The sequence below is a fragment of the Ascaphus truei genome, chromosome 5 (genome assembly GCF_040206685.1).
Source record: "Ascaphus truei isolate aAscTru1 chromosome 5, aAscTru1.hap1, whole genome shotgun sequence".
In the NCBI taxonomy this organism is placed as follows: domain Eukaryota; kingdom Metazoa; phylum Chordata; class Amphibia; order Anura; family Ascaphidae; genus Ascaphus; species Ascaphus truei.
In genome coordinates, this window is record NC_134487.1 from 286,420,039 (window position 1) to 286,447,014 (window position 26,976).

Genomic DNA, 26,976 nt, shown 5'->3' on the forward strand with positions numbered 1-26,976 from the left:
TCTGTGCATATTTCTGTACATAGCTCTGTACATATAATTTTGCAGACACGAGTCCCTGTCCCAAAGAGCTTACTATTTAATTTTAGTGCCTCAATCGCAAGGAGATGAAGTGACTTTCCCAAGCTCACAAGTAGCCGACACTGGGATTTCAATGCAGGTTTTAAAATACTTTTTATTTTTTATCATATATAAATATTAATTTTTTGTCACAGATGGCCAGTTAGGACGATTGTGATATATACACTCTCTGTATGTACACATGTACAGGCACACCCCGGTTTAAAGACACTCACTTCAAGTACACTCGCAAGTAAGGACATATCACCCAATATGCAAACGCCAGCTCACGCATGCGCCTGTCAGCACGTCCGGAACAGCAATACCGGCTCCCTACCTGTACCGAAGCTGTGCGCAAGCGGGGAGACTATGGAGCCTGTTACAAATGCGTTATTTACATCAGTTATGGACGTATATGACGATTGCTGTACAGTACATGCATCGATAAAGTGTAAAAAAGGGAGTGTATCACTTTAAGTACATTTTTTCTTTACATACATGCTCCGGTCCCATTGCGTACGTTAATGCGGGGTATGCCTGTATGTATGTTCCAATCGTCATCGGTTTTAGGTGATGCGAGGACTAGTAAATGCGCAAGTACAGCAGCCTGTGCTTGTTGCAGAAGTGTAACTAGATATGTTAGACAGTTAGAGCAACTAAAGGCAAAGTAATAAAGTAACCCTATCATCCAAGCACAACACCCATGGGACCTGATTGTCGGCTAATCTCCCTGCTGATACAGTAGCCAGATATGCCTCTCACTATATCTGTAGATAAAGTTACTTATTCAGGTTCCACCAGAAAGCCAGTGCGGGAGGGAGAGAAGAGGCATGTCTTGTAACTGTTACCTACGCCTATAATATATATTATCTGTAACTGTGCATGCTATGTCTTGTATATAATATATACCCTACTTATGTAACTGTATTTGTAACCATGCATTGTTTATCATCTTAACTCTGTGCCCAGGACATACTTGAAAACAAGAGGTAACTCTCAATGTATTACTTTCTGGTAAAACATTTTATAAATAAATAAAAATAAATGTCTTGTAACATCAGTGACACACCCCGTCACTCTGTAGAATGTATATACTGTGCCAGATACAGTAGAATGTATATACTGTGCCAGATACAGTAGAATGTATATACTGTGCCAGATACAGTAGAATGTATATACTGTGCCAGATACAGTAGAATGTATATACTGTGCCAGATACAGTAGAATGTATATACTGTGCCAGATACAGTATGTTCAGCATTCCAATCCATTCAACTCCCCAGGGACCAGGTTGAGGTGAAAATCCGCTTTCAGACCAAAATCCTTCCTCACCTGCTACCTGTCCCACTGTTTCTAACTGCCCCACTGTTTCTAACTGCCTGTGCAGTTAAAATAAAGTGTAGCTTGTGAATTACAGTATCTGCATCATATAGAATAAGTCCTTGACAAACATACATGGCTAATGAGTGATCTGGGGAGTTGTTACATTGTGGATACATTTATCTCATACTAATTAATCTTAATGACATCAACAGGTTCCTCAATTAGAACAATGTGTGTTTTAACTACTACAAATATATTCTCCTCCCCTCTCCCCACCAATTTGTCACCCAATGAATGAAAGTTAAAGTAAAGCGCTCTGAGGTTTCATGATGCGAGTGGGGGGATTGGGGTAGGGGAGGGGGTGTTGAGGTGGGGGGGTTAATTGGGGCGCTGACATTAGGATATGACCTCCATTAAATTCTTCTTATAAATTTCCAGCGTCCTTTAATGCTCTTCAGACACCAATAATAAAACCCACAGCGCAAAGGGAGATCTCTCTGTGTGTTGTCATCACTTTGAGTTTATTGGAGGTGGGGATCTCACCCCCCCCCCCCCCCGGCCCTCACCAATGTGCAACAGGTCACATGGTGCTCTGCAGATTTTGGCTTTGGTCCCGCTTTGCCAAAGAATAAGAATAAGGAGGAGGAGTGTTGGGAGTGACTAGAAAAAACTCGGTATTCAAGGCACGGTGTTTATTTATAGAAGAGGTTAATAATGCCCCCCCCCCACACCTGGTACGTGACCCCCAATAACACTGTGACAATAACAGTGACACGTGCAGTTACTATTGGAAATCCTTTTATCTTTGGATACATTGTATTAGTTCAGGGAGTGGCCAACTCCAGTCCTCAAGGGCCACCAACAGATCCGGTTTTAAGGATATCCCTGCTTCAGCACAGGTGGCTCAGTCATTGACTGAGCCACTTGTGCTGAAGCAGGGATATCCTGAAAGCGTGACCTGTTGGTGGCCCTTGAATACTGGAGCTGGCCGCCCCTGTATTAGGTGCACTGTTTCACCTCTTTGAGCGTTTAACTCCATGCTCAGCCAGGCGCTCCCTGCACACACTCTGTTTCACATGCTGCGGTTCCTGCTGCTTTCTGCTACAGTTGCAACCTGGAGACTGAGAACAGGTCCGGGAGGATTACTGGGTTACTAGGAGACGGCAAGGGCCTGAATTTTAATGAGGCCGTCCCTTTGTGCTCGTCGAACAGCGGCTCATCGCTCACATACTCAGACCTGTTCCTTTTTACAGCAATGTCTTCCTACAGATAAAACCCCCACATGTTTTCATTCCTCGTAACATCTAACGTTTAACAAAGAGGGCTTTCCCTTGTGAGCGTTCATTTAACATAAGGAAATGCCAGGAGCGGATCTGTAAATGCCTCGTGCACGTGTCTCATATGGAAGAGGGGAAAACCTCCGAAGCATACGCTGTTTATTTAAAGCTGGATTGGATGTTTGTGCTGCTTCTCTCCCAACAGATCACAGCGTTTCTCTGTTAAGAACAGACAACAAGCTTTACCGGACAATCCTGTTATTATTACTACTATTATTATTATTATTATTATTAATAGTGGTTTTGCAGAGTGCTGCAGTAATCTCCTTTAAAGTGCAGCAGCCTCCATTGTGCCTGAAAAAATGTGTCCCCCCAAGATCCCAATGACACAGTTTGATTACGGGGCCAAGTAGTATTCCTAGGCCGAGCAACTAAACAAATTCCATTGTTTTTAATAGGATTTTGTCCTGTGATACAACTCATTGTTATTAATGGGGAGGTAGAAAAAACAGGATATTCAGCGCTCGTGCTGTGTGATGGTGTGGATGATCCCTTTGCAGCATGTACATAAAGCGTCTCCCCAGAAACTCTCAAATCTAGGTGAACCCCCCTTAGAAAGGGGGGAAGGCACCCTGAAATACAAGATAATAAAAAATGCACAAATGCGCACCAGGGATTAGTGGAAGGTAATTTATTAAAAATACACAAAAACTGAGGGGATCCAACCCCACCTCAGAACAGCTGTGCAGCTGGACGGCTAAGTACTACCAAGGAGAACACCTAATGGTGACGAAACCCTAAGCTGCACAGTATACAAATACAGTAAAATTTATATAAAAAACATGAAAGAAAAAAACAAACATGAAAACAACCTATCAACAGATTTGTATAGAAACCGCCATAGGGTTGGGCACTGGCAAGGGGAAACGGACACTCACACTGAGACAGTCAGCAGACTCGCGGTGTCTGCACAGGATCCGGATCTCGGTACCGCGGAGATGGATAAAACCGCTGCTGTCTCCTGCAGGCTCCGTCTCAGCTTACCAGCATACACGCGCAGGATGACCTGTCGTGACCTCTACGCGTTTCGTACCAAGTACTTCGTAGAGGTCACGACAGGTCATCCTGCGCGTGTGTGCTGGTAAGCTGAGACGGAGCCTGCAGGAGACAGCAGCGGTTTTATCCATCTCCGCGGTGCCGAGATCCGGATCCTGTGCAGACACCGCGAGTCTGCTGACTGTCTCAGTGTGAGTGTCCGTTTCCCCTTGCCAGTGCCCAACCCTATGGCGGTTTCTATACAAATCTGTTGATAGGTTGTTTTCATGTTTGTTTTTTTCTTTCATGTTTTTTATATAAATTTTACTGTATTTGTATACTGTGCAGCTTAGGGTTTAGTCACCATCAGGTGTTCTCCTTGGTAGTACTTAGCCGTCCAGCTGCACAGCTGTTCTGAGGTGGGGTTGGATCCCCTCAGTTTTTGTGTATTTTTAATAAATTACCTTCCACTAATCCCTGGTGCGCATTTGTGCATTTTTTGTTATGAATGGGGATTTGTTATTTCATACATACCGTTGTTTAATGTTTTGTTTAAAAAATAATAATATATATTATTGCTTAATTCAGTGGATTTCAACTTTTTAAAATCACGTAGAACCCACCAAAAATGTATAGTGACTTAATGGAACCTTTAAAAAAAATTGTATTGGGACGACGTGGAGCCCCAACTCATAAAAATAGTATCGCCATTATAGGGCGTATATATTTTATATAAACTACCCGCTTTTTTCATTATATATAATGTATAATACTATAGCATATCATTGAATAAGCCTTTTGAATTATATTTTGCCATAAAATTAAAAATTTATGGCAGAATATAACGGAGAACCCCAAGATTGCATGCAGCACAGGTTGAAGAACAATGCTTTACTGTCCGAAACATTCCCTGAGATATATTTTTTAAACCTCTTACCTGAACCGGGCGTGGGGGGCACCGCAGAGCTCATCGGTTGTCGCCCAATGTCCGGGGATCCTCCGGTTGAAGAGCGGTGAGCTTGTTTTTGGGAGCGATCCAGTTGGCAGTCCTGGGTGAGCAATCTAGCCACCGGGGGTCAGGACTCGGCCCGGCAGCCAGTGGGAAAGATATGGTGGCATCTTTGTGCCATGTTTGTTGTTTGTTTCGCGTCGGTAGCGGCACAACAAAACTATAAAAAAAAAATACCCGGACTTCGGGGACCACCGAGGGGCTACGGGACCCCCGTGTGGCTACTGGACTACCAATGCGCTCCGCGGGCCCTCTTGGTGCAGGTTGGATTAAAAACAACAAAAAAACAGCTTAGTCAAAAATGCTTCATTTAATCAATCTAGTGCTTTCCTTTGCACCAGGAATCTCACTGGCCAGCACTCCCGATTTTTTGAGGAAGACGCCTTCATATTTTGTTGATTAAACAGTTCCCTAAACCAAAACAAATACAATGGAAGATGGAGATCTTCCGGTTTTTTATTTTTTAAACCGACGCTCCATACAAAGCTTTGGGATGTTGGCCCGTAAGCCACTGAAACCTTTATCGCCTCCTATGACTCCTTGCCCTGAAGAGTTTGCAATCCTAATGCTTGTGTTTTAGATACAATGGGTCTATGTATTAACGCAGAGGGAGGCTTGTGTTGATGCACTGCACCATTTTGTGCTCCACGCTGTGTAAGGCCTGGGACGTAGTGCCTTTAACAGTGCGGAGGCGCGCTGAGGCTCAGGGAAAGCGGAAAGCGGTGCTTTCCCTGGCCATACACAGCGCGCGGTCCGTGGGCGTGTCGGGGCGGGCCAGTGACGTTACGGAGCTGGTTCGCCCTCATTGGGCGAATCGCTCACATGACCGGCCCTGCGCTCCGGCAAGCAGGAAAATCTCAAGACTCGGTGAGACACACGTTTCCGGAAGCGTGCGCGAGCCCCTGCTAAAGCCGCTCTCAGTGCCGAGATGCCCGAGGCCTAATACGTAACACGTTCGTTGCTGCAGTTTCCTGTACCTGGCACAGGTTTGTTGATCCAGATTAAATAGAGAAAAAGTGGTGCACTTGAAGCACAACACATTAAATACATACCAAATGAATCTGTTTGTCATGTAAATCCTTTGTAACGCCACCTTTTGACATGCCACAAACAGGTCAAAATGGGGAACACAGACCTACATACATTGCTTCTAGGAGACGCAGAATAAATATGATCCCCTTTTTTTGTGTGCAAAGTTTGCTTCAAAATGCCTTGGTACATGAACCCCAATGATTAGGGTCACTTGAGTTCTCCCACTATAAATCCATAGCAGGCAAAGAAGGGTGGGGAGCCATGTTGGTCCTTCCATGCAGTAACAAAGGAGGGAGAGGGAGGAGGGGGTATGACACCTTTTATTGGACCAACAAGTAGTTGAGATGTTACAGGCTTTCAAACCTCGGAGTCCTTCATCGGGGAACCGATGCCCTACCAGAGGGGCCGCCAAAACACGACACGACTGGCACCCATGCTGGAAAAGGAAGTGGAGGGGGCTCTATTTCTGTTTTAATCGGACTGGCCATACCATCTGTCGTCACGATCAGCCCCTAGGGAATGAGCAAGTGCCTATGATGTGCCTTTATGTCATAAGGGCCTCTGGTGTGCCAGGGCCCATGCTGTACCAGGTATCATAAGGGCCCTGCAAAGATTAATAACAATCGCACACAGTTACCTCACTTGAGACATCTGTGGGTACTAGAATATCCCACATTTTGAAGCCGAGATACTCAAGTGGGTTTCAGAAGGTTGAAACTAATCTTTTTATTTTTTTCTCTTTCCTTGTACAGATGTGGTCTTCAACCATTCATTTGATTCGGTCTTCTTGCAAGATAGTGAAAGCTTGGCATTAACCAAAAATCCATCAAAGCCACCTGATGAAATTCTTCCTGTATCTCCTTCCTCAGCCGAACCATCCCTCTCCGAAACCACCATTGTGCAACTTCCGATTTCTGTACGTCCTGTGGAATCAACGAATGGGGCAGAACCAGTTTCCATTTCCACTGAAGATTTCCTGGGGGATGACGACATGCTAATCACAATCCTTGATGCACAGCCAACCACATCTGTGGCAATTCCTTGTTCATATGACTCAATGAGAATGAATGAAGCATCAGAAATCAGTGCGCTAAACTCTGGGATCCCAGAATCCTCTGTAGCCAGTCAAGCAGAATCAATCTCTATCTCACTGGAAACAAGTCTGAACAGCCCTGACCTTTCTGCCTCTGACCAGAGCACAGCTGCTCACCAATTGGAGTTTCTCAAACTGACAGAGATGCATTGGAGTACAGAAACGTTACCAATGTTAAAATCATATAAGGAAGTTCTCGCCCCAAATTCAGTAGTGTTTAGTCCCATGATAGAAATGTCTTTGGTGAGCGCACAACCGTCTCTGTCCTCTCACTTTGATATCACAGCAGAAAATACAACTTTGGTTCCCAGTGCACAGAAGGCCTATGCCACAGATACACCTGTTACTCTGCAGAGTAGCACATACATTCCAAGTGGAATCAACTCAGAGCATGTCACCAGCATTGCAACCAAAAATGGGTTACAAAGTATCTTTCCAAGTACAGGGCTTTTTACTGCACAAGATTCAATCACCAGCCCAAATGTAGCTGAATTCTTGACTCCCTTTCCATCCACCTCCATGGGTTATGGAATGTCCAGCACTGAGGTGCTCGCCTTTCCAGACAGTCCTTTGATGACGAGTGAAGAAGGCATCTCTGCAATGTTCTCCAGCCCGCTGCCTTCTCTAACACCTCATACTCTGTGCTTGCACTGTGGTCAGACGCTGGTCCTACCTCCCCAAATAGTTTCCACAGAGTTAATGCAGAATGACTGGGGGTCAGGGGATTACTTGGAAACCATGTCCTTCAAACCCTCAGAGTCCAGAGGCCACAGTCTTCTGACCAGTGTTGTCTCAAACGGAGAGGATCTTGAAGAATCTGCTTTTGAAGACTTTGGCACCATCTTTCCTTCAAGGCCAATGATGCCATTGTCTTCTAGGCATATGGATATTTCAGGTTCCTCCAGTGGTTTCATAAACCTTGTTGATGCCAGCCTTATTGAAGGCACAATGGCCACCGTCTTACAGTCGCACAATCTATTGCTAGAAACAGATACGTTTTTGCAGACTTTCTCGTCCTGTTTGGTGGACTCAAGCATTTTCATGTCCTCTTTTATAGAGCCAAACTTTTCTACCACTGCTTCTGCTGATTTGGAGCCACCTCCTGTTACCACAACATATATACCTGCATCAACCCCTTTCCTTGACCATTCTCTTCTTCGGTCTGTAAACAGTATGGAAGCACCTGAAGCTGTGCCGACAGAGTCTGTCCTATATTTTAGCCAGCCAGAGTTTCCATCGGAAAAGTCTGAGAATATTTCTGATATAGCATTTAGCCATTTGTCAATGGTGTTTACTTTTGAACCAAGCATACTGTTGCCTTCTTTATCTGCAGAAGCACCCTTCTCTTTTATGGGTTCCAGTGAGGGGTCAGTGCTTTTATCTCAGGGCTCACCTGCTGTGCTTGCAACATCTGAATTGTTTCCCAGTAGCTCTGTATTGGAGCCTGATTTCCCATCTGCCATAGAAAGCATAGGTTTTGAGGGCTCAGGACTCATGACATGGCAGACCTCAAACCTCTATTCAGTTGCCTCTCTAACTCCAACCTCCAATATTAACTGGATACAGACAAGTTCAAGTGTAATCTTAGAGTCCTCTGAGTTGTGGGAGGCAACATCCACCCAGCAGCTGGAGTTCAGCGTTCTTTATACCTCAAGTTTCACTGGTGCTACCTTCCCTCTGCTGCCTTTATTCCCATCTTCTACATCAGCTGTTGCTACGCCTTCTCTGTCCAGCTCTTCTTTTGATTCTGATCAAGCCAGCAGTGGTTTGGTTGAAGAGACTCTCCAGACCTCAATGCCAGTCTCGCTATCTCTAACAACGGGGCTGTCCAGTTTCATGTCCACATCTTTGCTGACCACGTCATATACCCCTACCGTTGCTCCTTCAGTGAACACATTGCAGACGCCCACCCTGGGTGTGACGCCCACCCTGGGTGTGACGCCCACCCTGAGCGTCAACCTTTCTCCGTCCCCTACAGGGCCTGTCGTGGTGGTCACATCTTTTATTCCAACTTCTCCAGCCAATACATCTGTTGGAACAGTTAACACGTTGGGAAGAGTTACTCCAGAGTTAACCACGGCAACTAGCAGCACTACTGGGAGTAACCCAACCTCTTCAACTCATGCTGCACCCATCACACCTCCTTCAGGCATTACAGGTCTGACTTCCCTGACCTCGACTAGACAGACACTTGTGTGCAATGTCACCAATCCGGAGCCCTATCTGGTTACAGCAGGTAAAATATTCTTCTGTCATTTTGTTACACGAACTGTGTTACATTTTGTCACATTCACCCTTCATTCTCATTGAGTTGCGATTTGTTTTCTATGGAATGGTTATTTGTTAGTTTACAAATCCCAGTAATGCCTTATTTCTTTTGCACCCACTCATATAACAAATAATAACTATAATCATGTCATAACAATTATGGTGAATAAAATAAACAACGAGTGGGTTTTTACAGATAGAAACTGATCCCAGTTTGTACACAGCTATATGTTATTGATGCACTGGAATGTTTAAAGAAGTGGTTTTCAACCTTTTTTTTAGTTAAGAAACCCTATATGAAATTCTGATGAACCCCAACTCCTCTCTAATAGCGCGTCTGAGATCAGATGCAATGTAAGGAACCCCAACCCTCTCTAATAGCACGTCTGAGATCAGATGCATTGTAAGGAACCCCAACCCTCTCTAATAGCGTGTCTGAGATCAGATGCATTGTAAGGAACCCCAACCCTCTCTAATAGCGTGTCTGAGATCAGATGCATTGTAAGGAACCCCAACCCTCTCTAATAGCACGTCTGAGATCAGATGCATTGTAAGGAACCCCAACCCTCTCTAATAGCGCGTCTGAGATCAGATGCATTGTAAGGACCCCAACCCTCTCTAATAGCGCGTCTGAGATCAGATGCATTGTAAGGAACCCCAATCCTCTCTAATAGCGTGTCTGAGATCAGATACATGGAAAATTCTTCTGTATTTGGTACAATTTTAAAATTACCTGCAAATTACAGGGAACGCTTTAGGGACGCCCGGGGAACCCAAGGGTTCCTTGGAGTTCTGGTTGAAAAACACTGGTTTAAAGATACATTTTTACCCATTCAATGTCAGAGGGGCCTACAACATATTACTGTGCAATGCGTAATTCGTAAAGGTTGTTTGGTCGCGATCTTGTCTGGTCACTTCCTAGCTTTGCCATTTTACACACAACTCCATTTTTAACCCTTTTGGTGCTAGAGTGGCCAGTAATGGCATAATCCAGGGATTACAGAGGAGGAAGAAAACAGCCAGGCACACGGCCTTGCAAAAGTGGTGGTTTTATAGCAATTCCAACGTTTCGACTGCATAAGCAGTCTTTGTCAAGGTGGGGGCTGCTTATGCAGTTGAAACGTTGGATTTGCTATTAAACCAACCCTTTTGCAAGACCGTGTGCCTGGCTGTTTTCCTCCTTCTCTGTGATCTGTCTGGTGTAGTTCAGGATCTCCCCATCTCAACGAGCGCTGTCTGTCTACCTCTGTTACCAGGATTACTGTGTGCCTGTAATCCTCTCTGCATTCTCATAATCCAGGGATTCCCAACACAGGGTTCGGAAGCAACTAGGGGTCCGTGAGACGTCTCTAAGAAGTTCACCAAACAAAATCTGTAATGGTGGAACAAGGGCAGTGTGGTGGTTCCGAGGTCCTTGGGGAGACTGCGCGCTAAGTAAGGCCTCAAACTGCACTTTAGCAAAGCTGGTATTGCAGCAGGAGCTTCCAAAGTCGCTCCCCACAATTCTTTGCATTCACAGCAGCAAAGCATTGTGGGGCGTGACTTTGGAAGCTCCCGCAATGGTTTACATCTATACCACCCACGCTGTCTGCGCACACTGAGGTGCAGTTTGGGGCTTTATGAAGCGAGTGTTCCCCCCCCCCCACAAGCTCAAGACACTACTGTCTGGGATCGGTCACGTCAGCAATAGTCTGAATAGGCAATAAGATGTATTAATTAGGGGTTCACAGAACAGGTATTCTCTAGCAAGGGGTGCACAGGGTATAAATGATTGGGCACCACTAGCCTAATTAATGAAAACTTCTGCATTGATGTTGATTTTAACGAGATCTTCCCAGGCTTTGCATGGTGGTATCTTTCCAAGGTTTATGGTGGGTAAAACACGGCGCCCCCAAATTCTCTCCTAGAAATGTCTCTCTCTGCTGTATGTCGTGGTCTCCTGCAGCCGTTGCATGTGTTGAGAGGCCGGTGGAATATTGTGTGCCTGTTATTTTATCATTTCAGTGCTATTCCGAGGAGCAGATATTGCAGGTGTTACAGAATCCATCAAAGAAGCACTAACGCTACAGTTTAATTGTATTGTGGAGCTGGAGGTAAGGCAGTAAAAAAAAACAAAAAGTACTTATGTTAAAGAGAGGCTGGTTCCTTTTCCATTTAACCCCTTAGGGTAAGTCCCCAGTGGCCATGGCTGCGTGCGCACCACACACAAGGTACAGCCTTCTATGGGGCAGGCCCCAGTCGGCGTGTGTACGTGCACATACATGATTTTTGGCGCGGCGGACAAGCATTAGCCACGTCACGGTGCGCGGTTCAGCCAACGACGGCGAACCAGCTGCGTGACATCATGGCCGTGCCCCCGCCATGTCCCCCCCGTCACCATCTCCTCTTCTCCTGCAGCTCAAGCGCAGATTGCGGCTTTCACCCGTCCGCGTGCCGCCAGGCGCACGTGCAGCAGTGAACGCGGGGGCCGTAGCCTTAGATTGCTGTGCAATGCAATGCTGTCCCCAGTGGCAGTGAAGGGGTTACCATGGAAGTCTTCTGTTTCTGGGTTGGGTGGCTTTACCTTAAAAGAGGCATCTTCGTGACTTGTTAAAAGTATGCTCATTATACTGCAAATTGAGCATTAAAGCAGCAATCCCCGAGAGGCCTATGATTTGAACTCATACAATGTTAATATATTGTCCCCTGAACAAGTCCTGCTCTTTAAAAATAAATATCATATATATGTTTGCTTAGGGATTTATTGATCTTTAGCTTTGGGGGTTACCATGGTAATCTTTAGACTGCCCTAGACTCTGGGGAGAGCTTCATTTTAACTTCCCGGACACTTAATATTTCACACACTTATCTCCTAAAGGAAGCAGGAAAAGATGTGCTGAATTATCTCTACGGCTAATTTTTCTTACACCGCTGGTTCCGGTCCCCCCCTGGTTCCCGAGATGGTGGGGAAGTTACTGGTATCGTTACTGGTATTACTTTATGGTTTTCAAAGGCGATTTACATGGCCATCCAATAGAAAGCCACAAGCAATAACGTTACGGCTTCCTTTTGGGTTGAGATTTGTCAGCCATTTTCTTTCCCCGGGAGGGAGATATAAACCCTGTAACTTCACCACTAAGTATCTCTGGGTCTGGGTGATTCACGCTGCTAACAATAGCACGGTACAGCTCTGGAAATCCCCATGCGTCCTAGCCTGTAAAAAAAAAAAAAAAAAGAAATAAAAATGAGTGTAGGGGGGGTATTGCTGCTTTAATAATCAGCTGACTGTGGACACTCAGCAACCCCCTCCCCTCTCTCTTCTCCCCCTCTCTTCCCCCCCTCTCTTCCCCCCCCTCTCTCTTCCTCCCCCTCTCTCTTTCCCCTCCCCCTTTCTCTTTCCCCTCCCCTCTCACAACACCAGCACACAGCACACTCTCACAGCACACTGCACACACTCACTGCATACATTCACAGCACACAGCACACTCTCACAGCACACAGCACTCTCACAGCACACTGTACACACTCACTGCATACACTCACTGCACACACTCACTGCACACACTCACTGCATACACTCACTGCATACACACAGCACACTGCACACACTCACTGCATACACTCACAGCACACACAGCACCAGCACACACACACACACACACACTTTCTCTCCCATACACACACACTCTCTCCCATACACACACTCACACACTCACTCTCTCTCTTTCACACACACAAAGTGGGGGGGGGGGGGGGGGGAAGAGAGAAGCGCGACCGGCTCCTCGCCTCCATCACCCGCCCCAGGGGCTGACCGCACACCACCCCGCTCCCACCACTGCTCCGCTCGCTTCAACCGCTCAACCGCCCCCCCCCCCCCCCATCCACCATCACCCGCCCCGGACAGGCAGGCAGCCACGGGAACCGGGGCAGAGGGGGGACATACTGTTCACCTGCTCCCCCCCTCTATCTCCTGCCCCCCAACCACGGGGATCGGAGCAGAAGGAGGACACCTCCCTCCTCCCCCTTCCTCCCGATCGGGTGCGTGGCGGCCTTTTTTGTTTTTTTATTTTTTTAATTGGCGCGACCGCAGAGGGAACGGGGAGCGGAGGGAACGGGGAGCGGAGGGAGCGGGGAGCGGGGGGAGCGGAGGGAACGGGGAGCGGAGGGAACGGGGAGCGGAGGGAGCGGAGGGAACGGAGGGAGCGGAGGGAACGGGGGAGCGGAGGGAACGGGGGAGCGGGGGGGAGCGGAGGGAACGGGGGAGCGGAGGGAACGGGGGAGCGGAGGGAACGGGGGAGCGGAGGGAACGGGGGAGCGGATGGAACGGGGGGAACAGGGAGCGGAGGGAACGGGAGAGCGGGGGGGAACGGGGGGAGCGGAGGGAGCGGAGGGAACGGGGGAGCGGAGGGAGCGGGGGAGCGGAGGGAACGGGGGAGCTGAGGGAGCGGGGAGGGAACGGGGAGCGGGGGAGCGGAGGGAACGGGGAACGGGCGAGCGGAGGGAACGGGCGAGCGGAGGGAACGGGCAGCGGAGGGAACGGGCAGCGGGGGGAACGGGGAGGGAAGGGGGAGCGGAGGGAATGGGGGAGCGGAGGGAACGGGGAGCGGAGGGAGCAATGGCCGCTCTCGGGTCTAAGCTCATTTCTGAGCTGCGCTCTGATTGGATGGCTGTGCGGTTACGTGACCGCACCTCCTCTCCAGCAAGCGCTGAAACACAGATTTGCCTGTAGCCAAAAGCTGAGCGAGGTTCCGCACGCGTGAGCACACGAGCGGAAGCTTTCACTCAGAATGGCACCATAATATATAATGGGTCTCTAATTATATGCTAAGCGCGCCTCAGCAAGCACTACGCCACTATAAACACAGCCTTACATTTGTTAGGAAGAGAGATGGAAAGGGCAGTCGGTATGTAAAGTAAGGGTTAAGCCTCTGATTACGTCAGTGTTTTTCGGGCACTGACTGGGTCAACATACAAGAAGAACCTGCAGTTGTTTGCTGTAGGGAGGAAGGAAAGTGCCTGGTTGGCACACCCCTTTTACACCCACCGCTTCCCACTTTGCTGACCTGATTTTAATAGATGCCATTGACTGAAGCGGCTATTAAAAATTGATCCGTACCCAGCAAGACAGGGAGGGGTCTTTGGCTCGCGATCTGCCGGAGAAGGGAGTCCACCTCTTACTTCCTGGTAGCGTGCTGCTCTCTCTGGAAGACCCAGTGCCAGCTGGGACGGGCAGTCTAGGATTTGGGATCGAGGGTTGAATTCAGGGAGCGGAGCACACAAAGGCTCGGGGTACCCAGTGCCAGGAATTGCACAAATATAGAGCTCCAAGTAATTAGTAACTGATCTGATGTGGATACTTGATGAATAAACCGTCCATTGCAAGCCTCATAGGCAGGGAGAAAGTTACACCGTATAACTGGGATATCCTGAAAACCAGACATACTGGGGGGCTGGAGGACTGGAGTCGAGCCCCCCATGTGTAGATAGACATGACTTTTCTTTGGAACGGGTTTTGACCTTTTTTTTCCCCATACAAAGACACCGCTGATAAAAAGCCAGAACTTCCTTTACGGCTCATCAGTATAGGTCTATATCGTATAAGTGGTACTGCGCCATAAGACACCTTCTGGGTCTAGAAAATACCTTCAGACCCATTCAAGTGTATGGACGATTATATGTTTTATGTCATAGCACCACTTAGTAAATATGGTCCATACGCCGGGATGAACCTGCCTGGGGCCCAGGGCTCCTCCGTGTTCGTTTCAGAAGCAGAGAGGGAATTGTGTGTTCACAGGTAACGCGGTCTCCAGAGTCCTCCCAGTGAAGGGCTTGTGGATAAACACTCTGGATATCACAACTTGTTTTCACAAAAGAAAAAAGCTTCCAAGGGAGCCTGAAAAAAAAAAACCTATATATAAAAAAGGGTGTTGCATTTGGGGGAGAAGGCAGAAGTTTATGGTTTAAACCCAATCATTGTCAGTGTACTGGATTATGTGTTTGGCTTTTTTAAGATTCCCTACGATCATTTACTTTGTAATACTTCAAAATCCTCCAGAACTTTATTTGTTGAAAGCAAAACACTGGATCACGCTAAAATCCAAACGTTTCGTCATTAAAAACCTGCCGTGTTACATATATCGTGCAGATTTTATGCAGCATATCTTTCAAGCTAATAATATATCATTTAAATTGGGGGTTTAGTTGCATCATTTGGCCAAAGTATGAAAGCGCTCAGCATGCCAATTGAAATGATATATTGGTGCAATAATATTTGTGCAAGGCCCTGAACCGGTGCCCCTTTTATTTCCGTGGCATTGATTTAAATAAAAGGTACGGCAAAAGAATGACATTAACTTAACTTTGACGTTCAACTGCATTTCACATTGTAATGGTGAAAAATCCTGAGCAGCCAAGAAACCCAAATCTAAAGGGTCCCCTCATAACTAACTGAACTGGAGGCTATCAAATGATGTTCCTGAAGGCAGCCCCTAGAACAAAAGTGAACTAAAGAAGGCGGCATACTGTATATGTACACTATAACTTTTGAAGCATTTTTTATTTTTATGGTAAGTAAAAGCTTCGGGCGTTGTAACAATTTCTATGTAATGTCTTTTGGTGAGAAACCGTTTCAGTCCCCAAAGCCACCGGTAAAGTGGTCTCTCGTTGCAAAGGAATTATTGGCCATCGTTGGTCAAACCGATTAAACGGAAGTAATTAATGTATGTGAAACCAGACCCAGAGAAAACTTAAACATATTCATTTTTAACAGAATGCAGATAAGTACGACCCGTTACTTCAAGGGGGGATTGCATATTTTTAAGCAGGGGGGGTTGCATCTTTCTAAGCAGCTGATTACACTGAAACAATGTTTGACTGGCTATGTAGGATGGAATTCTCCGGGTCAGATGGACTGTGATGCATTGTCTGGACGCCTTAGTGTCCATGTCTGTTTTCAGCACTATGGCCGTCACCTCTCGGTTCTGTGCAGTGACTGTGTGACCTGTATTTCTCTCCACCGATAGGTTTATACATTGTCTCCAAAGTTGTCCTTCTTGGTCACCTCGGGACCCTCCGTTTACACAGCGATAGCAGTCATAAATGGCTTGAGCAGCAGCGGCCTCCTCCTGGGTCACTCCCCGTCCATCCTCTCCCTGCAGACTGCACTCCTGACCCCAGACCAGAGGTTTCACATCCAAACCGGTGAGAGGCTCTGCAGATACCGGAGCCGCAGGGCTGGGATGTGCTGCGGGTTCTTCCTGGTTGGATATGTGAGAAGTGGAAGTTGGATGAATGAGACTGTGGAAATGGAGACTGGAACTAGTTACTATGGACCCATTGATCCTCATTGTAGGGTAGAGGAGAAGTGGATGTACGTTACAGCTCCAAGCAATGGTCACGTAAGCTACATCTGCTGCTGGAAGAGGGAGGGGAGTTGCAGGATGTTCAGGGAGCTGCAGGAGTATCTGTTTGATGGTGGGCCAGAGATTGGATGAGTTTTGACTTGTGCGTCAGTAACATAGTGGCCCTCGGGTTGTATAGTGCAATTGCAATGGGATAAACGCCCCTGTAGTAGGAGAAGGGTTAATATTTCATATAAATCTATTATTTTAAATGCTGTATATATATTTGGGGGTTAGTGTTTAAAACAGCTGAATTGGAACTCCATTACAAAATGAACATAAAATAATTCTACCTGGGTATAGATTTGTAACTAAAGAAACATGGACAAGAAGCAAGTAAACACACACTGTGCGTGCTCATGTACATGTTATTACCCAGAATCCCTGGCTACATTATTGCATGCTAAGAGATAATGGGGAAGGGCAGAGTTGCAGACCTGTCTGAGACATGTGAATGTGCTCACAACGTGGATTTGTATTTGCCGGACCATTAACTAGTCACTGGGGCCTTTCTGGGACATTCTGCGCAGTAACATGCGCGGGATAATGTGACCGGTTCCTCGTTTTATTTCCAGTTCTCCAGTTTGTCCCGTTGTCTGTAGACATCAGGTTGTGCACATTCAGTGAGCAGATACAGAAGGGGCTACGCCTGGCCATGTATGAAGTGCGGAGACTGCGCCGGGAGAACGACAACTTCACTGTGCAGGTAACATCCCTATATCCGCTCACAGACCCCCTCTCCCACCCACTCTCCCACCCACTCTCCCACCCACTCTCCCACCCACTCTCCCTGTCTCAGAGATTGTTCCTTCCATAGCTTCACTAGAGGACTCATTGACTAGCTATCTTTGACGTTGGATTACATTTCTCTTATTCTCTACAAGCATTCAGCTTTGTTAAGACCATATCATTGCGTTCCAATTAGGTATTTTTTTGGGGGGGGGAGGGGTGAGGGGAGAGTTTGGGGGGGGAGTAACCTACAGTAAAAGTTTGACGCTAAAATTCTCTCAGCCGCACAAGGCTAAGTTGGCAAACGATCTAGAAAGTAACTTACTCCAAAACAAGCACAATGTTATTGAACTTTAGGGCCGGTAACTCCTAGTGAGATACAAAATGTTATAATATGTGTGTACATTGTGTTAAACACAAATGTTATAATATGTGTGTACATTGTGTTAAACAAAAATGTTAAGAAACCACTGCTACACAAAATGTGAAAAATGTATTAAAATATACCTTTTTTTCCCCCTCCCTTTTCAAGCGACCTCACAATCTCGAAAATAGAAATACAGGGCCTGCTCAAGCTATGTATTGGGGGGCCGCAAATCCTTAGAAATTGTTCTAGACTTTCTAGACTGATGAGCATCAGTAACTGCTTTTCTGAGGTCCTCTGAGATTTTTTGTGCTCGTGGCATGACGCGTTTACACACACCTGTATGGTGAAGCCCAAACTCACAAATGTCTGATTTGTTTTATTTAGAATGGGGCCTCCCAAACTCCCCCCACCCCACCCCGAAGATCTAACTAATTATTTAAACACCTGATTCTAATTATCCCCTTTCATTTAGCTGATTAAAAAAACAGGGGTTTCACTTACTTTTGCACATACCCTGACACTTAATTACTCATTGTTTGTCTAATTCACACATTATTTTGTTTCAAAAGACATGGAATTGGTTAATATAAACACTATTGGCTCGTTAAGAAAACACTGGTTTTGATTTAAGAAGGTTATCATGGGAATACTATTGAATTTCCGTAATTATCATTGGGGTTCACAAACGTTTTCTTGCCACTGCACATGGTTTTGTCAGAGACAGTGTAATAATAAAGTGTCTATATTAGAAATATGCCACACCCGTAGGCCGTTTAATTTGGGGCACTATTGTCACACAGCTTGAGCAGTCTGTGTATATCTATTTTGGGCTTTTGATATTACTGTGTTTGTAAGAGCCACAGGGCAGCCATCTTGGATGTATGACTGAGGACACTGGCAGTATCGGAGCCTGAAGTGCATTGGTATTCCTTGCTAATCTCCCCTGACTTCTGCTTCTCATGGAACAGGACAACCCTCTCGTCTTCCTCACTGCTGTGAAATGAATGGGCGCAGGACAGAACTTGGCTGTTTCAGGATAAGCAGATATCAGAGGGATTAGTAAGGAATCTCGATACACTGCAACCTTTCTGGTCCTGCCTTATCCCTTTTGCTGGCAGATCGGATAGTAACACACTGCGCTATCCAGCGTTGTTGGCCCCTCTGGAAGCCAAAGTGTTAAATGACAGATTGCAGCGGCTTGACTCCAGGTGTAGCCTGTGTTTGTACCGTTGGGGACTTCACCTGGACACTCCCTCCCATTTCTTTAGATAGTGAACATTACCATGAGCGCGTCCCAGGCAGTGATTTGGAAACAGCCCGTAACGGTGTCTTACGTGGTCAGGGACAGGAGCGGCTTCCTGAACGGTTCGGAAGTGAGCGAGCAGCTGAGGAACCTGAGTCTGGTGGAGTTCAGCTTCTTTCTGGGGTTCCCGGTGAAGCAGATTGCCGAGCGTGAGTCCTGCAGGGGGAGCTGGAAAGGCGGAGGGGGAAGAACCGAGGTGGGGGGAAGACATTCGGCAACCACCGGGGGCAGGGATAATATAAGGCAGCTAGGCGCCAGGCCACTGTCACTCCGCCACCATAATCCTCTTAGGGCAAACCCATATTAATGCCGGTGATACGCAAGATCTAGTTTGTAAACAGGTGGCTCAATCAGTGGCTCAGTTGCAGACCTGAAGCCACCTCTCCTGAAGCAGGGATATCCTTAAAACCTAACCTGTTGGTGGCCCTTGTGGACAGGAGTTTGCCCACATCTGGTCTAATTCTTCACCAACAGGTTTTTTGGTTGGCAGGGATTGCACCTTGAAAACTTTCCGTGTTGAACAAATTAGTCAAATAAGGGCTTAATTAGTTGAATAGGTCAGTTACTTTCTTCTACTCTTAATCTCACTGCACCCCCAGAATTTGTGAGATGAGGGGTACGGAGTTTCTTTTTAATCAATCAACTTAGGGTGACACTTTTTTTATTGACATACAGTCCCATTGTCTCTTTAAAGATTCTCAATCTTTCCTCCCTCTCCGCTTCTATAGCAGAAATATTGTATGATTTTATATTAAATAAGGCACTAACGGTTTTACCCCATTGTATAGCCGGGTCAGAATGTCTGCTTTATAATCCACCTTTACCCTCCCGATAAGATGAGGCGTTTCAGGGTTATCCTTACGTATTAGTTAGGAAGGATCGCTCTGACATAATTATGGGTCAATCCGATGCATCACATCAAGTCCTGTTTTCAGTGACTATGAACTTTTGACCCATAAATGGGACTAGAATCTTTCCCACGAGCATCCAGCAGGACACAGGCACCTGTAAGTGCCGGGGGAGGTGACTAAACGTGCGCTTTGTGTTTTGTGTTCGGGCGCGTGCAGCTTCGGACTACCCCCACCTCAACGTGTCCCAGCTGCTGAAGGACTCCTGGCTCAGGACAGGTCAGTGCTCTAATGAGCTTCTTTATATCTTTATCAAAGCCAGCGTTTTTTTATTTAAGGCTCTATTGGGAGGTCGTGCACGGGGAGAGGAACCATGGCAAGGGACCGTCTCCCAGAGCTGCTTTAATAAACAAATTGGGGGGAGAAACTGATTTTTTTTTTTAAAGAAATGGAAGCTGTGGTGAGGGTTAAAAGTGTACAGATATTATTATGCATTTCCCCTCTTTGTATATTAATTGGTACACATGCAATCCCAATTTAACCTCCAGTCAGTTGTCTGTCGGAAATTGCATCGGCACAGGAGAATAGTGACAGGTACAGCTGGAAGACCTGAGCCTGCAACTTAGTGTTCTAATGTGGAACGTATACCTCTCACATATACTCCTCTCCCCCGGTGCTCCTCTCACATATACTCCTCTCACCCGCTGCTCCTCTTACATATACTCCTCTCCCCCGGTGCTCCTCTTACATATACTCCTCTCCCCCGGTGCTCCTCTTACATATACTCCTCTCCCCCGGTGCTCCTCTTACATATACTCCTCTCACCCGCTGCTCCTCTCACATATACTCCTCTCCCCCGGTGCTCCTCTCACATATACTCCTCTCCCCCGGTGCTCCTCTCACATATACTCCTCTCCCCCGGTGCTCCTCTTACACATACTCCTCTCCCCCGGTGCTCCTCTTACATATACTCCTCTCCCCCGGTGCTCCTCTTACATATACTCCTCTCCCCCGGTGCTCCTCTTACATATACTCCTCTCCCCCGCTGCTCCTCTTACATATACTCCTCTCCCCCGGTGCTCCTCTCACATATACTCCTCTCCCCCGGTGCTCCTCTCACATATACTCCTCTCCCCCGGTGCTCCTCTTACATATACTCCTCTCCCCCGGTGCTCCTCTCACATATACTCCTCTCCCCCGCTGCTCCTCTTACATATACTCCTCTCCCCCGGTGCTCCTCTCACATATACTCCTCTCCCCCGGTGCTCCTCTTACATATACTCCTCTCCCCCGGTGCTCCTCTTACACATACTCCTCTCCCCCGGTGCTCCTCTTACATATACTCCTCTCACCCGCTGCTCCTCTTACATATACTCCTCTCACCCGCTGCTCCTCTTACATATACTCCTCTCACCCGCTGCTCCTCTTACATATACTCCTCTCACCCGCTGCTCCTCTTACATATACTCCTCTCACCCGCTGCTCCTCTTACATATACTCCTCTCACCCGCTGCTTCTCTTACATATACTCCTCTCACCCGCTGCTCCTCTTACACATACTCCTCTCCCCCGGTGCTCCTCTACATATACTCCTCTCCCCCGGTGCTCCTCTACATATACTCCTGTCCCCCGGTGCTCCTCTTACACATACTCCTCTCCCCCGGTGCTCCTCTACATATACTCCTCTCCCCCGGTGCTCCTCTACATATACTCCTGTCCCCCGGTGCTCCTCTTACATATACTCCTCTCCCCCGGTGCTCCTCTTACATATACTCCTCTCCCCCGGTGCTCCTCTCACATATACTCCTGTCCCCCGGTGCTCCTCTTACACATACTCCTCTCCCCCGGTGCTCCTCTTACATATACTCCTCTCCCCCGGTGCTCCTCTCACATATACTCCTCTCCCCCGGTGCTCCTCTCACACATACTCCTCTCCCCCGGTGCTCCTCTCACACATACTCCTCTCCCCCGGTGCTCCTCTTACATATACTCCTCTCCCCCGGTGCTCCTCTTACATATACTCCTCTCCCCCGGTGCTCCTCTAACACATACTCCTCTCCCCCGGTGCTCCTCTCACACATACTCCTCTCCCCCGGTGCTCCTCTCACATATACTCCTCTCCCCCGGTGCTCCTCTCACATATACTCCTCTCCCCCGGTGCTCCTCTTACATATACTCCTCTCCCCCGCTGCTCCTCTTACATATACTCCTCTCACCCGCTGCTCCTCTAACACATACTCCTCTCCCCCGCTGCTCCTCTCACATATACTCCTCTCCCCCGGTGCTCCTCTTACACATACTCCTCTCCCCCGGTGCTCCTCTTACATATACTCCTCTCCCCCGGTGCTCCTCTTACATATACTCCTCTCCCCCGGTGCTCCTCTAACACATACTCCTCTCCCCCGGTGCTCCTCTAACACATACTCCTCTCCCCCGCTGCTCCTCTTACATATACTCCTCTCCCCCGGTGCTCCTCTCACATATACTCCTCTCACCCGCTGCTCCTCTTACATATACTCCTCTCACCCGCTGCTCCTCTTACATATACTCCTCTCCCCCGGTGCTCCTCTTACATATACTCCTCTCCCCCGCTGCTCCTCTTACACATACTCCTCTCCCCCGGTGCTCCTCTTACATATACTCCTCTCCCCCGCTGCTCCTCTTACACATACTCCTCTCCCCCGGTGCTCCTCTTACATATACTCCTCTCACCCGCTGCTCCTCTCACATATACTCCTCTCCCCCGCTGCTCCTCTCACATATACTCCTCTCCCCCGGTGCTCCTCTAACACATACTCCTCTCCCCCGCTGCTCCTCTCACATATACTCCTCTCACCCGCTGCTCCTCTCACATATACTCCTCTCCCCCAGTGCTCCTCTTACATATACTCCTCTCCCCCGGTGCTCCTCTCACATATACTCCTCTCCCCCGGTGCTCCTCTTACATATACTCCTCTCCCCCGGTGCTCCTCTTACATATACTCCTCTCCCCCGGTGCTCCTCTCACATATACTCCTCTCCCCCGGTGCTCCTCTCACATATACTCCTCTCCCCCGCTGCTCCTCTTACATATACTCCTCTCCCCCGGTGCTCCTCTCACATATACTCCTCTCCCCCGGTGCTCCTCTCACATATACTCCTCTCACCCGCTGCTCCTCTTACACATACTCCTCTCCCCCGGTGCTCCTCTAACACATACTCCTCTCCCCCGCTGCTCCTCTCACATATACTCCTCTCACCCGCTGCTCCTCTTACACATACTCCTCTCACCCGCTGCTCCTCTCACATATACTCCTCTCCCCCGGTGCTCCTCTAACACATACTCCTCTCCCCCGCTGCTCCTCTTACATATACTCCTCTCCCCCGGTGCTCCTCTCACATATACTCCTCTCACCCGCTGCTCCTCTTACATATACTCCTCTCCCCCGGTGCTCCTCTTACATATACTCCTCTCCCCCGCTGCTCCTCTTACATATACTCCTCTCCACCGGTGCTCCTCTTACATATACTCCTCTCCCCCGCTGCTCCTCTTACACATACTCCTCTCCCCCGATGCTCCTCTTACATATACTCCTCTCCCCCGGTGCTCCTCTTACATATACTCCTCTCCCCCGGTGCTCCTCTCACATATACTCCTCTCCCCCGGTGCTCCTCTCACATATACTCCTCTCCCCCGGTGCTCCTCTTACATATACTCCTGTCCCCCGGTGCTCCTCTCACATATACTCCTCTCCCCCGGTGCTCCTCTTACACATACTCCTCTCCCCCGCTGCTCCTCTTACACATACTCCTCTCCCCCGGTGCTCCTCTCACACATACTCCTCTCCCCCGCTGCTCCTCTTACATATACTCCTCTCCCCCGCTGCTCCTCTCACATATACTCCTCTCCCCCGCTGCTCCTCTTACATATACTCCTCTCCCCCGCTGCTCCTCTTACATATACTCCTCTCCCCCGGTGCTCCTCTCACATATACTCCTCTCCCCCGGTGCTCCTCTCACATATACTCCTCTCACCCGCTGCTCCTCTTACACATACTCCTCTCCCCCGGTGCTCCTCTAACACATACTCCTCTCCCCCGCTGCTCCTCTCACATATACTCCTCTCACCCGCTGCTCCTCTTACACATACTCCTCTCACCCGCTGCTCCTCTCACATATACTCCTCTCCCCCGGTGCTCCTCTAACACATACTCCTCTCCCCCGCTGCTCCTCTTACATATACTCCTCTCCCCCGGTGCTCCTCTCACATATACTCCTCTCACCCGCTGCTCCTCTTACATATACTCCTCTCCCCCGGTGCTCCTCTTACATATACTCCTCTCCCCCGCTGCTCCTCTTACATATACTCCTCTCCACCGGTGCTCCTCTTACATATACTCCTCTCCCCCGCTGCTCCTCTTACACATACTCCTCTCCCCCGATGCTCCTCTTACATATACTCCTCTCCCCCGGTGCTCCTCTTACATATACTCCTCTCCCCCGGTGCTCCTCTCACATATACTCCTCTCCCCCGGTGCTCCTCTCACATATACTCCTCTCCCCCGGTGCTCCTCTTACATATACTCCTGTCCCCCGGTGCTCCTCTCACATATACTCCTCTCCCCCGGTGCTCCTCTTACATATACTCCTCTCCCCCGGTGCTCCTCTTACATATACTCCTCTCCCCCGGTGCTCCTCTTACATATACTCCTCTCACCCGCTGCTCCTCTTACATATACTCCTCTCACCCGCTGCTCCTCTTACATATACTCCTCTCACCCGCTGCTCCTCTTACATATACTCCTCTCCCCTGCTGCTCCTCTTACACATACTCCTCTCCCCCGGTGCTCCTCTTACATATACTCCTCTCCCCCGGTGCTCCTCTCACATATACTCCTCTCCCCCGCTGCTCCTCTTACATATACTCCTCTCCCCCGCTGCTCCTCTTACATATACTCCTCTCACCCGCTGCTCCTCTTACATATACTCCTCTCACCCGCTGCTCCTCTTACATATACTCCTCTCCCCTGCTGCTCCTCTTACACATACTCCTCTCCCCCGGTGCTCCTCTTACATATACTCCTCTCCCCCGGTGCTCCTCTTACATATACTCCTCTCCCCCGGTGCTCCTCTAACACATACTCCTCTCCCCCGCTGCTCCTCTTACACATACTCCTCTCCCCCGGTGCTCCTCTCACACATACTCCTCTCCCCCGGTGCTCCTCTCACACATACTCCTCTCCCCCGCTGCTCCTCTTACATATACTCCTCTCCCCCGGTGCTCCTCTTACATATACTCCTCTCCCCCGGTGCTCCTCTAACACATACTCCTCTCCCCCGGTGCTCCTCTAACACATACTCCTCTCCCCCGCTGCTCCTCTTACATATACTCCTCTCCCCCGGTGCTCCTCTCACATATACTCCTCTCACCCGCTGCTCCTCTTACATATACTCCTCTCCCCCGGTGCTCCTCTTACATATACTCCTCTCCCCCGGTGCTCCTCTTACATATACTCCTCTCCCCCGGTGCTCCTCTAACACATACTCCTCTCCCCCGGTGCTCCTCTAACACATACTCCTCTCCCCCGGTGCTCCTCTAACACATACTCCTCTCCCCCGCTGCTCCTCTTACATATACTCCTCTCCCCCGGTGCTCCTCTCACATATACTCCTCTCACCCGCTGCTCCTCTTACATATACTCCTCTCACCCGCTGCTCCTCTTACATATACTCCTCTCCCCCGCTGCTCCTCTTACATATACTCCTCTCCCCCGGTGCTCCTCTTACATATACTCCTCTCACCCGGTGCTCCTCTTACATATACTCCTCTCCCCCGCTGCTCCACTTACACATACTCCTCTCCCCCGGTGCTCCTCTTACACATACTCCTCTCCCCCGGTGCTCCTCTTACATATACTCCTCTCCCCCGGTGCTCCTCTTACATATACTCCTCTCCCCCGGTGCTCCTCTTACACATACTCCTCTCCCCCGGTGCTCCTCTTACATATACTCCTCTCCCCCGGTGCTCCTCTCACACATACTCCTCTCCCCCGCTGCTCCTCTCACATATACTCCTCTCCCCCGGTGCTCCTCTTACATATACTCCTCTCACCCGCTGCTCCTCTTACATATACTCCTCTCCCCCGGTGCTCCTCTCACATATACTCCTCTCCCCCGGTGCTCCTCTTACATATACTCCTGTCCCCCGGTGCTCCTCTCACATATACTCCTCTCCCCCGGTGCTCCTCTTACATATACTCCTCTCCCCCGGTGCTCCTCTTACATATACTCCTCTCCCCCGGTGCTCCTCTTACATATACTCCTCTCACCCGCTGCTCCTCTTACATATACTCCTCTCACCCGCTGCTCCTCTTACATATACTCCTCTCACCCGCTGCTCCTCTTACATATACTCCTCTCCCCTGCTGCTCCTCTTACACATACTCCTCTCCCCCGGTGCTCCTCTTACATATACTCCTCTCCCCCGGTGCTCCTCTCACATATACTCCTCTCCCCCGCTGCTCCTCTTACATATACTCCTCTCCCCCGCTGCTCCTCTTACATATACTCCTCTCACCCGCTGCTCCTCTTACATATACTCCTCTCACCCGCTGCTCCTCTTACATATACTCCTCTCCCCTGCTGCTCCTCTTACACATACTCCTCTCCCCCGGTGCTCCTCTTACATATACTCCTCTCCCCCGGTGCTCCTCTTACATATACTCCTCTCCCCCGGTGCTCCTCTTACACATACTCCTCTCCCCCGGTGCTCCTCTTACATATACTCCTCTCCCCCGGTGCTCCTCTAACACATACTCCTCTCCCCCGCTGCTCCTCTTACACATACTCCTCTCCCCCGGTGCTCCTCTCACACATACTCCTCTCCCCCGGTGCTCCTCTCACACATACTCCTCTCCCCCGCTGCTCCTCTTACATATACTCCTCTCCCCCGGTGCTCCTCTTACATATACTCCTCTCCCCCGCTGCTCCTCTTACATATACTCCTCTCCCCCGGTGCTCCTCTTACACATACTCCTCTCCCCCGGTGCTCCTCTTACATATACTCCTCTCCCCCGGTGCTCCTCTAACACATACTCCTCTCCCCCGGTGCTCCTCTAACACATACTCCTCTCCCCCGCTGCTCCTCTTACATATACTCCTCTCCCCCGCTGCTCCTCTTACATATACTCCTCTCCCCCGGTGCTCCTCTCACATATACTCCTCTCACCCGCTGCTCCTCTTACATATACTCCTCTCCCCCGGTGCTCCTCTTACAT

General features: G+C 48.8%; 1 protein-coding gene across 4 annotated transcripts in view; it reads left to right on the plus strand.

Moving 5' to 3' along the window:
• KIAA1549 (KIAA1549 ortholog) overlaps window positions 1-26,976 on the plus strand; it is a 115,497-nt gene that overhangs the window by 48,204 nt on the left and 40,317 nt on the right. For all 4 annotated transcript variants that reach the window (XM_075602490.1, XM_075602493.1, XM_075602491.1 and 1 more), the window contains exons 2-7: window positions 6,486-9,062; window positions 11,099-11,187; window positions 16,096-16,273; window positions 17,049-17,179; window positions 18,838-19,021; window positions 19,940-19,999. In XM_075602490.1, coding sequence (XP_075458605.1) covers window positions 6,486-9,062; window positions 11,099-11,187; window positions 16,096-16,273; window positions 17,049-17,179; window positions 18,838-19,021; window positions 19,940-19,999 — 3,219 coding nt within the window. The remainder of the gene's footprint in view (window positions 1-6,485; window positions 9,063-11,098; window positions 11,188-16,095; window positions 16,274-17,048; window positions 17,180-18,837; window positions 19,022-19,939; window positions 20,000-26,976) is intronic.